The 12,636-nt window shown below is 43.5% G+C and overlaps 1 protein-coding gene across 2 annotated transcripts in view; it reads right to left on the bottom strand.

Annotated features, from left to right (window-relative positions):
• Positions 1–12,636, bottom strand: part of gfra1a (gdnf family receptor alpha 1a) — a 76,378-nt gene that overhangs the window by 18,045 nt on the left and 45,697 nt on the right. For both annotated transcript variants that reach the window (XM_079280353.1, XM_079280354.1), the window contains 2 exons: positions 1,404–1,582; positions 522–694 (listed from right to left, as the gene is read on the bottom strand). In XM_079280353.1, the coding sequence (XP_079136479.1) occupies positions 522–694; positions 1,404–1,582 (352 nt within the window). The remainder of the gene's footprint in view (positions 1–521; positions 695–1,403; positions 1,583–12,636) is intronic.

Here is a 12,636-nt window from a genome sequence, read left to right as displayed (position 1 = left end):
AGCCTAATTTAAACGGGTGAGATATATATAATAAATTCACCCGCCGTGCAATTGTCATGATCGGGAATATTAGCGAAAGAGACTGAAACGTTCTTTTAGTCCCAGGCTGTAAACATGTTTATTCCTGCTGTGAACATTGTACCATGGGGGGCTGCAGGGATTGACTCACATTTGGAGCCAGCCTCAAGAGGCCTTTTGAGGAACTGCAGTTTAGTGCACTTCTGCGTTGGCTTCATTTTGCAGAACCCGAGGTTGCCGCTTGGTTTCGATGCGCTTCATACGGAGTGTGTTTCCTTTTACTTTTCCGTATAGTGCTGGTTTCTTATGGATCTGGGGGTTACGTTGTCAATCATAAACTCTGGCGTGCACAGTTTGCACCTGGCCGGGTACATTCGCTGTGCGTCATTCCCCATCCCTCTGTTCCACAATTTCCAATCATGTCTTTTTTATTGTCGAATAAATGCTGGAAAAAATGCCCTCAGAACACAAGAACATGACATACAGAAAATACAATTTCCCACCTGCAGATGTAGTTGGTCTTGCAAGAGGCCTGCAGTTCCAGACAGTTGGGTTTCTGTTTTTCTTCGTACGAGCAGACGGGGACGATGGTCTGACGCCTGCGTTCAGAACATGCTGTCTGGTCGCTAACCGGGCACGAGCAGTACAGCATGCCGTAGCTGTGCTTCGGCGGAACCTGTGTGGCACAAGACAACACAACGTCAACCGTACCAGTAAAGCCAAATGCAAGACCTCCTTTTTGTTCTCCTTTTGGTCATTTTTCTTTGCCAATCAGAAACACTTCTTTCCCTTCGGTTTTCTGTTGATGTTTCTTTCTTTGTTGACCACCCACAGTGGCTATTGTTCCCAATGTTAACTAAGTATTTCCTCTGTCCAAACTAACTGATTGTGACATTGTTGGAAATTGGAAACTCATCACTTAATGTTGTGCTGTTGGGTTTTCAGCCTCATGGTTTAACGTTGATAATCCAGTAAAACAAACCACCAAATATTGAGATTAAAGCATGTATTACACATTCTAGTTGAGTTAGTTAGTCTAGTAAGTGGTTACTGCAAACATTTCTATAAAACAATTATTGTGCCAAAATGTCAGAATTGTCTCTCATGCATATTTAACATTGCTTCAGTAGTATAACAACATCATTACATTCTGATATTGGAGTTTAATGACACAGTCTAGATGGTAGCAGGCTTGAAACAAAAGAAGTGATTTTTGACTCCCCTTCTAACTGATATACTTCAAAATCATTCTTCCTTTTGAAGCGGGTCCTTTGTGATCGACATTGGGCTTTCGTCAGATATCAGTGGTTTGAAAAAGCCCCAGTGTGTGTGCTTGATGCGTTTCTTTCCTTCTTCTTTATGATCTTGTGTCAGAGGTGCCTTGCCTTGTCAAAGAACTGCCGCAGGGCCTTGTGGCACTTCCTCTTGTTGCAGACTTCAGCGGTGGAGACGCGGCTGGTGCAGGGGCTGATGTAGGCTGAGCGGTACTTCTTACATGTGTCGTTGAGGTTGCAGGCCTTGGCAGCATTCAGACAGTTATTCTCTCTGGCCACTGCAGGCTCACCTAAAGACGAGGAGGAGGAGGAGGAGGAGGAGGAGGAGGAGGAGGAGAGAGGAGCCACAGGGAGAGGGAAAGACAATAAGAAGAGAAGAAACATCAGAACAAATGGTGAAAAATGAGCAGGAGTCATCAAAATGATGATGCTGATGTATTCAGTGTTTCAAAAACAAACATTCGTTTATGAAAATCAGAAAGAGAACTAAACACTTTCAGAGCTTGAAGGTCCATTTTCAACCGATGGAAACAGAAGTTTGCCTAAAAATTCCGACCATCTGCATTTTTTCCACATTCTTCGGAATACAATTTCTGAAAACTAAAAGTTGAGATGGTACATTTTGTAACATGCCCCTTTTATAGAAGCCCGAGATTAGCCACTAATACTGGACGCGCCTTTGTCGATATTGTACTATATTGTGCCGCAGCGTTTCCACAACAGTGTAGAGAGAGAGAGAGAGAGAGAGAGAGAGAGAGAGAGAGAGAGAGAGAGAGAGAGAGAGAGAGAGAGAGAGAGAGAGAGAGAGAGAGATGCAGCAGCATAATGATGTTTTCTCCAAACCAGCAGACAACCCCAGCAACACATTTGTCTGTCTGTATCTGTGTGTCGGCTGATATGAATGTTTGTTTTTATGTCTATTCTGCATCTGCATCCAAGTGCGTGTGTGTGTGTGCGTGTGTGTAAGTCATCAAAGTCTCCGGTGCAGTGCCTTGCTCATCTGTCAGCCTGCACTAATTGCCAGTGTTTTCCTTCAGCCACTGTCAATTAACATGTTCATAGCCTGATTCCCTTCCTGCATATTTTGGTGAAAATGTAGCAAAAACATGATTTTTTGTCTGTCTAACGAGGACCAATTCAAACAGGGGAAGGCCGGCGTGACAAACACACAGAAGATGTGTGTGTGGGGGGGATGTGCTGTATAAGCAAGTCAACGAACCGACCCGCTGATAGAGTGCGTATTGTGATATGAAGGCAACTGGTTCTTATAAGAATCAACACATCAAAGGGAGGGAGGACAGAAAAGAGGGAAAGAGGTTAAAAGGGAGAGAGAAGCATGATGGTGGGGGGGGGGGTGATGGCTGCCTGAGCGGAACCTCTTGCTCTTTATGTCGGCGCCCATGTTAACAGGTTGGAGCAGCCACACCGCCTGCGCCACTGCTTAGTTTTAACAAAATAGACCTTTTCAACCGTATATATTGACATTATAACAGCAACATTACTATAGCTCCGATGTCTATATCACGATGTCACAGATATGAAAACAAGTTCATATTTATTTTTAAACTTTCCTGTTTCTGTTTCAGATTAAAAGCCCACTAGCATCTTTCCCTGTCTGTTCACCTGTTAACACAGGATTTTATTTTGAAATATTTCAATGTTGTGGAAAAAATCAGTGAATTGCACAGCTCCATATATTAATAGAGCACCGGCTTTTAATTGAGGATTGCAATTATAAAAACAAAATATGTTTCTAATTGTGTAATTAAAAAAATATTTATTTGTTGTCACATCATTTTTAATGGACAGAGTTTAAATCAAAGTAGAAATTTTGACTTTATTTTAACCAGGATTTCTTATAAATTGAGTCCATGTTTAGTCGTTCTGCACAACCTGTTGAATGCTGCTGCGCATTGTGATTTGGGGATGGAAGCCTGCATGTCTAATTAAGCCACTTGTTCAACAGCCTGCATATTCATTTACAGATTTTGTACTCCGCTTCATTTACAAAAAAATACATAATTTGCCACACAACAGTACTGTAATCTGCCATTTTGGAAGAAACTGCTGCAGCTCAGAAGCTAAGCCACTTATATAACCATGCTCTGTAATATCAGTAACGACAGTTGCACGGCAGCGCTGACGAGGCTCCGGACGTGTTTTTGTTTCCTTCTGCATCACACTACTCCTCCCTTCAAAACTGTTTTCATTCCTCCTCCGCTTCAAAACCGCTCTCAAACACCTCCACTCCTGCCGCATTCGTCCGCCTTCAATTTCCTCCTTCCTCTTTTCCTCCGCCTGTCTCTGCTCTTTGGATCAGTGTGCTTGGGGATCAGACACGTGAACTTCATACTTTTTTTTTGCTTTCAGCTCGACTTACTGACTCTCATCCGTTAGCCTAGTCGTCCCCATGGCGGCTGAGTGAGGTTTGTGTTTTCGTGTGTTTATGTTTTGACTTCGTATAATTTACCTCATTTGAAAGGACTTGATCAATAGAGCGTCCATGTTAAGAACCCTTGGGTTATAAAACTGTTATCCCGCAGAAAAATCCAGAAACCGGGCCGCAGTTTATCTCCTTTTACTGCGCATGATTCTTAAAACGTGTGCCAAATTAGTTTTTTAAAAGACAGATTGCTTCTTTTTCCTTCAACCGTTATAGATTGTTGTCGCTTTGAGAGCATTTCATTGTCAAGATGACTGACTGAGCAACTACATTAAGGAGCCATCATTTTTGAAGGAAGAAGAGGAAAACTCAAAACGCATAGAGCAACAGCTTGAGCTTGTATTGTAGGATTCATACATGTCAAGGGTTTTGAAGAACCTTTGAGGTAACCCTGTCTACATTTTAAACCATCATACATGACTTTAAAAAAGGCTTTTAATGTACTTCTTATCCTCACTCTGCCGGAGTACAGTTTTTGATCCTCAAAAGCACCTTAAAGAGACAGTTCACCCAAAAATGAAAATGAATATATGTATTTTTCTTCTTACCTGTTGTGTTATTTATAAATCTAGACTGTTTTGAGAGTGGCAGAGTGTTGGAAATAACTGCCGTAGTGATGTCTGCCTCCGCTCAAATATAATGGAACTAGACGACACTCGGCTTGTAGTGCTCAAAGCGCCCAAAAATACACATTTGAAAAACTCTACAGCAGTGTCTCTTTCTATGTATCATGACCCGGTTTCTCAAGATAATCCAGACTTTCACCAAACTACAGCCGATGACCTTATCACCACTCAGATGGAAGCGTGCATCTACTCACAGGCGAGAGGCTCATGCTCGTGACAGCGCAACATTAAAGGCGATTAAAGTAGCGATCTCATTGGTGCTGGGGAACTAGCAGTATCGAGTATAGATGTACGCTTATGTGTATGTTTTTTTGACTTTGTGGTGAACTGTCCCTTTAAGGATTCGTGGTCTTCATGTACAGTTTATGGTGGCTGTTAAGCACTCGGCATACAGTGTATTGCGCCCCTAGTGTCAGCAAATGCATCTGCTGAACTCCCCTTGCACTCCTGGCAGATGGTATTGTCTGTCAGACACACACACACACACACACGTACATTGAATCACACACTGCGTGCTCTGACAGGGCCCACACAGGGTTGGGGCCGGGGCCATCTGGAGGCCTGGCAGGGGGAACGAGCCCCCCCCCCCCCAGTGGCTCATGTTTCCGATTCAGCCTCAAATTGATTATCATGTCGCCTGTTTCCTCCAGTCCCGCTCCCCTCCCGCCCGACCACCCCCATCTAATTTCAATTACTGTGGGATGCGGGGTCGAATCCTGACCCCACCCCCCTCTGTAACCCCCTACACCGCTCCTAGAGTTCCTCTCCTCGTCTTCTCTCGTCCTTTCTTCCCTCCCTCCGTCTCACAAGGTCCCCCTTTTCTGTTTGTCTCTCTGCTCCTCTTTCATGTCTTTATCCCTGCTGTTCTGGGTGTTTTCTAGTCATTACCGCTCATCCTCTATCTCCATCATCATTATCCATCTCTGAACTTCTCTCTTGTGACTCCCATCTCTCATGTTTCTTCCAGTGTCTCTCCTCCCCTCTGCCATCTGTCCTTTACTTTTTCTTTGAAGCAAAGTGGAGACATTTAATGGCCTTCAGCTGCCTTTCGATGCCGGTTCAAAACTCCCATCAACTCCCAGGTGTGTCATAGAAACAACATTTGAAGTGTGCCTTTGCTTTGGTTTATCTGCTTTTAGTCTTTTGTTTTGTCCCATTTGTCCTCCTCCCAAAATTATGTAAATTAAAATCAATTTTCTTCATTCTTTAAGCTTGGCTGCTGAACACCTTCAATTCAGATTTGGCTGACGAATATCTGGATTCAACGTTTGGAAATTCAAACCATTACTTTTTGGGGAGCACCAAAGTTGGTCAATCAAAGTTATGAACTGATGGATGCACTACAGTTAAGGTCAGGGATCATCATCTGGGAACCACGAATATCCCAAAACGTCAACATGTATATGTTTCCACAGTCGCCATGTTTTTGTCATTGATCTGACCCTATTGTGCTTGCCATGAGCCTGGCTGTTGTTACAGCAGGCAACTGTCCTCGTTACAGCTTTTTTAAATACTTTAATACATGCCACTGTCCCAGCAGTTTGTCATTGGCTTTTTTACACCAGTCCAAGAGAGCACATGACTGCGCTTCATCCATGCCAATCGAGGGTCAGTGAGGGGGAACTGCGAGCACTTGAGAGGTGTGTTTGTTTCCACTACTCATAGCTCTGCAGCAGTGGACACAGTCGTGGCAGCATGCTGTGCCCTAATACCCATACTATGCCCTTTATTCCCTAAGCCTAGCCCCTTACATCACTTTCCACCAATCAAATCCCGTCGATTGACCCACAAATGAAGCACATCTGGTCTTCAGGATGCAGGTCAAATGCTGTTTGTTCTTGGACGCAGTTCATATTTCCTTACTTACGGGAACTGTGTTCTTACCTCACAATTTTCCTGGCACAACTTCATGACTTCTCTGGGAACTGTTGATTTCCCACATTCCCACAGTTGTTCTTATGAATATGAGTTCAGCATAACACGTTATACGAGGCTTTTCTTCAACAAGTGGTGCAAAAACAATTAGTGAATCAATCTCTATCAGTAGAACATTATTTGACAATTGTATTTACTGATTTAAACATCCGTAGATTCAGCTTCTCAAATCAAAGAATCAGCAGCTTATTATTGTGAACTAAATATTTGGGTTTTTTTTAAACATAGCTGTGAAAAGATCCACTTGAATTCTGGGAACTTGAAATGGCCATTTTACTAGCCGGAGCCCGATAATAAATGCGTCCAGAAATGTGCAAAGACGACATGCTGTATATGTTATTGACGTATGATAAATCCTACATGAATATGAAATAAAAGATGGAAAATGGCTTTCCCCTCCATACAATTGTAAATGTATTTGAGAAAACTTTTACTGCCGGAAATGATTAATTGCTTATTTTACGACGCAAATGTTTCCAAACACAAAACAATTTGTATGTCATTGCATTATGTTTAATAACCCCAAAAGTACTGACAGCTGCAGAATGTATACAATATGCTTCTTTTTTTCAAAAGAGATTATCTCATTTTGGAATTTACAAATATCAAATCTGCCGTTTTTGTCAATGTAACAATATATCACAGTACATTGGCGTTGTATTACTTGATTTGGAAATATAAGTGAGTCTAGTCTACACACATCTTGATTATTCATTGTGTAAATTACTTTCCTTGCACCTCCTTCCCACTTTGACAAAAATTACAGCGCAGTCGGATTCAGTGGAAAAAAAATCCAACATAACAAACGAGGCCTGGGGTCTCTTCTCTGTGAATCTGCTCTCTCTGTTGATTATCAGTGGTGAGTTACACTGTCAGCCACTTTAATGGGCTCCACGCTTGAAAGTGCAAGACAAGCAGAAACAGAGAGAATGGAGGGCTGCGAGAGGAGAAGTGAAGAGAGAGCCTCGAGGTCTGGACTGCTCATCTTTCTTTGCCTCTCACTCTTTCTAAACTCTCCACCTCGTTCTTTCTTGCGACGCTTCTCTGATTCTCCGTCGGCTTTCTTTCCCTCACTTTCTCTGCCTTTCCGTGTGGTTAATAATCTCGCTCTTCCCTCCAAACACGGTCCCAGTGCAATAAAGCCACATGGCACTTGGTGCAGCAAATACCATAACTTACAGTTGCTAGTAATTGATCCCTGTAGTGAAACAGTCTCTTTCTCTTTTCCTTCTCACTCGTCCATATCTCTTCCCCTTCCACGACGTCTTGCCATCTCTACCAACATTTCCCCTCCATTGAATTCATTTACTTTTATTGGCACACAGTCCAAAGACAATTATGTCTGTGTCTCCCATTAGCCGCCTTCAATTTTCACTCTCTTGACATCACACCCCATAGCAGTTTTATACTTCTTCATCTGCCAACAAATCCCTGCACCTCATTCCATCCATAATGTTTCACGAACATTCCAAGCCAGGCCTCGACAGAGGAGCTTACCTGAATACATCACTTGCTTTCGGTGCCTCGTCGGCTGTTCCAATTGCATACCTGAAGTTTCATTTTTGGTCCAAATTGCTCTTCCTCAAACCTGTGATTATGAGTGCTGGAACTGATGGAGGAGTTGGAATACAACCCATCGGCAATTCCTGTGTGTTGGCAACAAGTTTCCCTCCTCTCAGCTTTATGTTGCCCGTCTATCCCATCCCAAACGTATTCCGCTTCTGCTGTTTTCAGAAGCAGAAGACTGTTTTCACCTGCCACATGTGACTCATTATTGCATGTGAGGTTTTTGATTAGAGGCTATGATATACTCTGGAACGAGCTTATAGAAGAGTAAAAGTAAACTTGTGCTTGAAACAGAAGTAGCCTGCTGCAGCACATTCAACAAAGCCAAGACAGAGAGGAAGGAAACGTTTGAAAAAAGGGGAGGGGGGGGATCGCTTTGGCTCTCCACAGTTATGAATCTCCAGTGAGGCCTGTTTCATTACCCGTCTGCCAGTGTGGAGATCAGCCGGTAAGAGCAGGCCCTGTGGGGCTGCAGCAGAAATATATGGCTCTTTAATAATCTCCACAAACACATTCCAGTACAGTATACAGTGCACCGCCAGCACACTCTCCCCGGCTGTCCGGAGCCTGCTCCCTATACTCCTACTCCGACTATTACTAAACACAGAATGGGGAAAGCCATCCCAGATAGTGTGCACCACAAAAAGATAAGTCATTCAATTAACAGCTATGTATAAGAAAGTCGAAGTTAAAATGTATGATCAAAGAGCTGGGCTGAAACAACACATTCACTTGCTGGTGCATCAAGCTCAACACCACCGCAAAAGACAAAAGAAGGCAAGACCTGTAGCTTTAGCTGTAGACATGCTGTAAGATCTGCCTCCGAGATTTGTTTCAAACTACGAGCAGTACGATCATCACCAGGTTCAAATGTCTGCCATCCACTCTTATCCGTGCTATGCTCATATATATCTGAACTGTATCCCATGTGCTCTTTAGCCGATATTCTATCATCAGCGCCCGTTGAGTCACAAGGAGCACAATGAATAAAACTCAGATCGATACTGAAGGACGAGAGTGTCACTTCAGCAGCAGATAGAGAGAAGAAAGAGACTGTTACTGGTGTCTGAATGAATAGATCAGGGCGATTACCAGCAGTCAGATCCGACAAACAAACAAACAGCACACTCTTTTTAATCTTACAGCCTGACAGAACCTTCTTAACCTCAATGAGAAATATGTAATAATTTATGGATCCATCGCAGTAAATCCAGACAGACATATGAGTCCAAAACGGATGATAAATTCAAAGGAAAATAAATAAATATTTGAATGACAGATCAGCTGGGTGGTTATAGAGACAACCAGACCTGCTTGAGTGCCCTGGAGCTCTGTAGTTAAACCTGTGCTCCAATTACTCAAGAATAAATGCAGTATCAATGATGCTATATATATATATATATATATATATATATATATATATATATATATATATATATATATATATATATATATATATAATGGCACAATGCAGTGTCTGATCCTTCTGGAATAAACCACTAAATAATGCCTGACGTTGTAATACAGGCACGCAACCCTCAGGAGCCTGATCTGTTGTCCAGAGTACTTTGACAAGTTGCATGTGGTTGTTGTGTTTTTTAACTTTTTTATTCACCTGCCAGCTGTCAACCATGTCGCCAAGCTTGTGTCACTCTTCGGATGCTGACAGGATTAGATTATGGCTGGCAGGGTCAAGGGGTACGTCAGAGCGGCGATGCATCCGACTGAACTAATCTCTGGGTTGTCTTTCTATTGGTAGTGAATATTTCTCCGCTATATGTCTGAATTGTATCCCCAAAGCTAATAGTGCTAATTCCTACACAAATTATTTGATGGTTTCATCCAAACCACGGTCTTGATGATAGGCTCTGTAGCTCCTAGCTCTCAGTTCCTCAAAGCCAATGCATCATCTCACCAGCTCACCCCAGCTGCCACGCTCATATCTGGACAATACCCTCAGCACCCATTTCCTCCAGTTTAATATCTCCAGCCATTCTGTATGGCTCATCTCCCAACGGTCACAAACTCAAATGGCCTGTCCCTGCTCCCAAGCCTCCAATATCTCCCAGCCCTTCTGCCTTTCCCGTCCCCCACCCGTGGGCCCTCTCTGAACATCAAACAGTCCACTGTGGAGATGGATGTGGACATCTAACAACTGGATGGCCTGTTTACTCCTGTGTGAGCACAAGCACATGGCACATAATTGTATTCAGCAGCTCACCTCCGAGTCTGTCAGATTGATTTACAACAGTGCCAGCCATGTGCCAATGAATTTGTTACGCAGCTGGGAGACGAGTGGAGCTGGGGGGGGGGGGGGGGGGTGTTATTGCTGGTCCATAATTAGTCCTGCTGGTGCCCTTTCAGGTGTGTATGTGTGAGCGAGTGAAGATGTAGAGAAAGAGATAGCTGGAGGAAGAAACAGCCAATAGGAGGAACAGAAAGGGGACATAGTTCCCAATAAACAGCCAATAGTAGAGACAGAATGGGGGCATTGTTCCCAATAAGCAGTTAACCGTTGACACCGTCAGCACTTTAGCTGACCACAGCAATAGAGAAAAAACAGAGAAAGAGAGGAAGATTTCTTTTTCATTCTGTCTGCAAAGCTCATCAAGAAAAACATCAGCACATTCCCCATCAATCCAGATCATGCCGTCTCAGTTTGAGAGCGCCGCAGCCTTGCTTCCATCAGCCATCTTAATTCTTTTTTTGCCCACTAAAACAGAGTGAAATCTGTGGAGCCTTTCCATTATGACAGGAGGAGGTGATGGCTGCTGAAAGCAATCGGGCAGACCAGGACTCTCAGATCGATGCTGAAGGACGACAGCGCAGTCAGCCAGCGCCGAACTCGCCGAGAGAGCGAGAGAGAGAGAGAGAGAGAGAGAGAGAGAGAGAGAGAGAGAGAGAGAGACTGTCACTGTCGAGTCTTAATAAATAGATCAGCAGGATTACCAGCAGTCAGATCTGACAACTAACAGCAGACTATTTTTAAACCTCCAGCCTGACAGAATTTTCTTAATCTGAATGAAACATAGGTAATAATTTAGGTATCCTTCTCAGAGGATCTAAACGACTCTGACACAGATGATACACTCCAAGATAAAAGTTACTTGAGTGACAGGACAGCTGAGTGATTATAGAGCAGACCAGAGGACTTTGGGTCTAGTTCTTTAAATATTCTGCCCGCTTAAGTGCCCTGGATCAAGACACCCGAAGAGCTTTACAGGCACAAAGGTAACACGCTCTAATTACTCATGAATGAATGCAGTATCAAAGATTATATTTAATATAGCACAGAACAGTATGCTGATTTTTCTTGAAACAACCACAAAAATATACATGATTTTGTAATAGAGGGAGGGCGCCCTCAGGAGCCTTATCTGTTGTCCAGAGTAGTTTGACAAGTTGCATGTGGACGTTGTTTTTTTTTTATTCACCTGCCAGCTGTCAATCATCTCCCCCGGCTTCTGTCACCGTCCGTAAGCGGACAGGATTTAAGTGTGACCGGCGGGGTCAAAGGGCACGTCAGAGCTCATTGCTGGTGTATCTTTCTATTTCTAGTGAATCATTTTAAGTCATTCAAAAAACGAACTTGCAGGCATGACAGACAAGACTCTGAATCGTCACGACATCTTCTCCCCACCATCTCCTACCTTCTCTCAGTCTGCATCGTAACGAGGACTTCATAGCCAAAGAAACCAGCATGTTCCCTCATTCATCACCGACTGATGGAACCAAACCAAAACCGTCGTTTTCTAGACAGACGTGTAAGAACACTCAAACTGTCTGACGCATGGCGCTGGCTTTGGATCCAGTTTTCCTTAACGATCCACGTTATAGAATAAATGATCTATCACATAACATACATCATGATATGCATTTACAGTATGTCATGATACAGGCCGTTTTAGGGATGAATTGTTTGTGGATAAATCAGCTCGGCCAGGGATGTCTGCTTTTTGATAACTGGGCTGTAACACCTGACAAATCAAGGTGCTTCCTCACATAAATGGGAATAAAATGGAAAAATCCAATACTCCCATAACACAGTGAGGCTCATTGATTTGGAACATTGCCCGGCAATGGACCCTGCAAAGGGTTGTAGGATGAAATCAACCGGGATGGGAAAGAGGGGAGAAAAAAAACACTTTGCTGCTACTTTCCTACTTAAAATCAAGACGAGGCACGAGGAAACCACTGCAGAATCTCGAGCACTACAATAATCAGCCCAAAAAGTAAAAAAATTAAAAAATCCTGACTCATTCTCATTCGATGAACGAGCTGGCGATGAAGTGGCTCTGAGCTACACGCTTGTACAGCCACCGCTCCCGGGATGCACCGACCACACAGACTCAGAGGGCATCCATCGCATCGCTCGTGATGATGTATGGACTAATAAATGGGCAAAATGCAAATGCGGTCTCGCACTAACCCAGTGTTGCGCTACGAGTCTGGGAGTGACATCACTTCTCAGATGGTTTATCTCGAGGGAGAAAGACAGAGACATGCCCCGTCACTTAGTCCATCTCAATAGCGCACATCAAACACTGTCTCTCTTTGTCCCAGTGCTTTTTGTGTCTCTCTTCGTGTACTCTTGCAAGTTTATGTTTTGAGAAGAAAACAACTCGCCCCCCCCCCCCCCCCCCCCCCCCCCGCTCACATCTCCTATAATTGGCCATGGATATGGCTGCTTTTGATGGATGAGGTTCATTTTCTAAGCTGCGTCTTGGACACTTTAGCTGCATACGAGCCACTTCTTTTTGGCTATATGTTTAAC

Source organism: Melanostigma gelatinosum (genome assembly GCF_949748355.1).
Source record: "Melanostigma gelatinosum genome assembly, chromosome: 12".
NCBI lineage: Eukaryota > Metazoa > Chordata > Actinopteri > Perciformes > Zoarcidae > Melanostigma > Melanostigma gelatinosum.
This window is presented reverse-complemented; position numbering and strand designations above follow the sequence as displayed.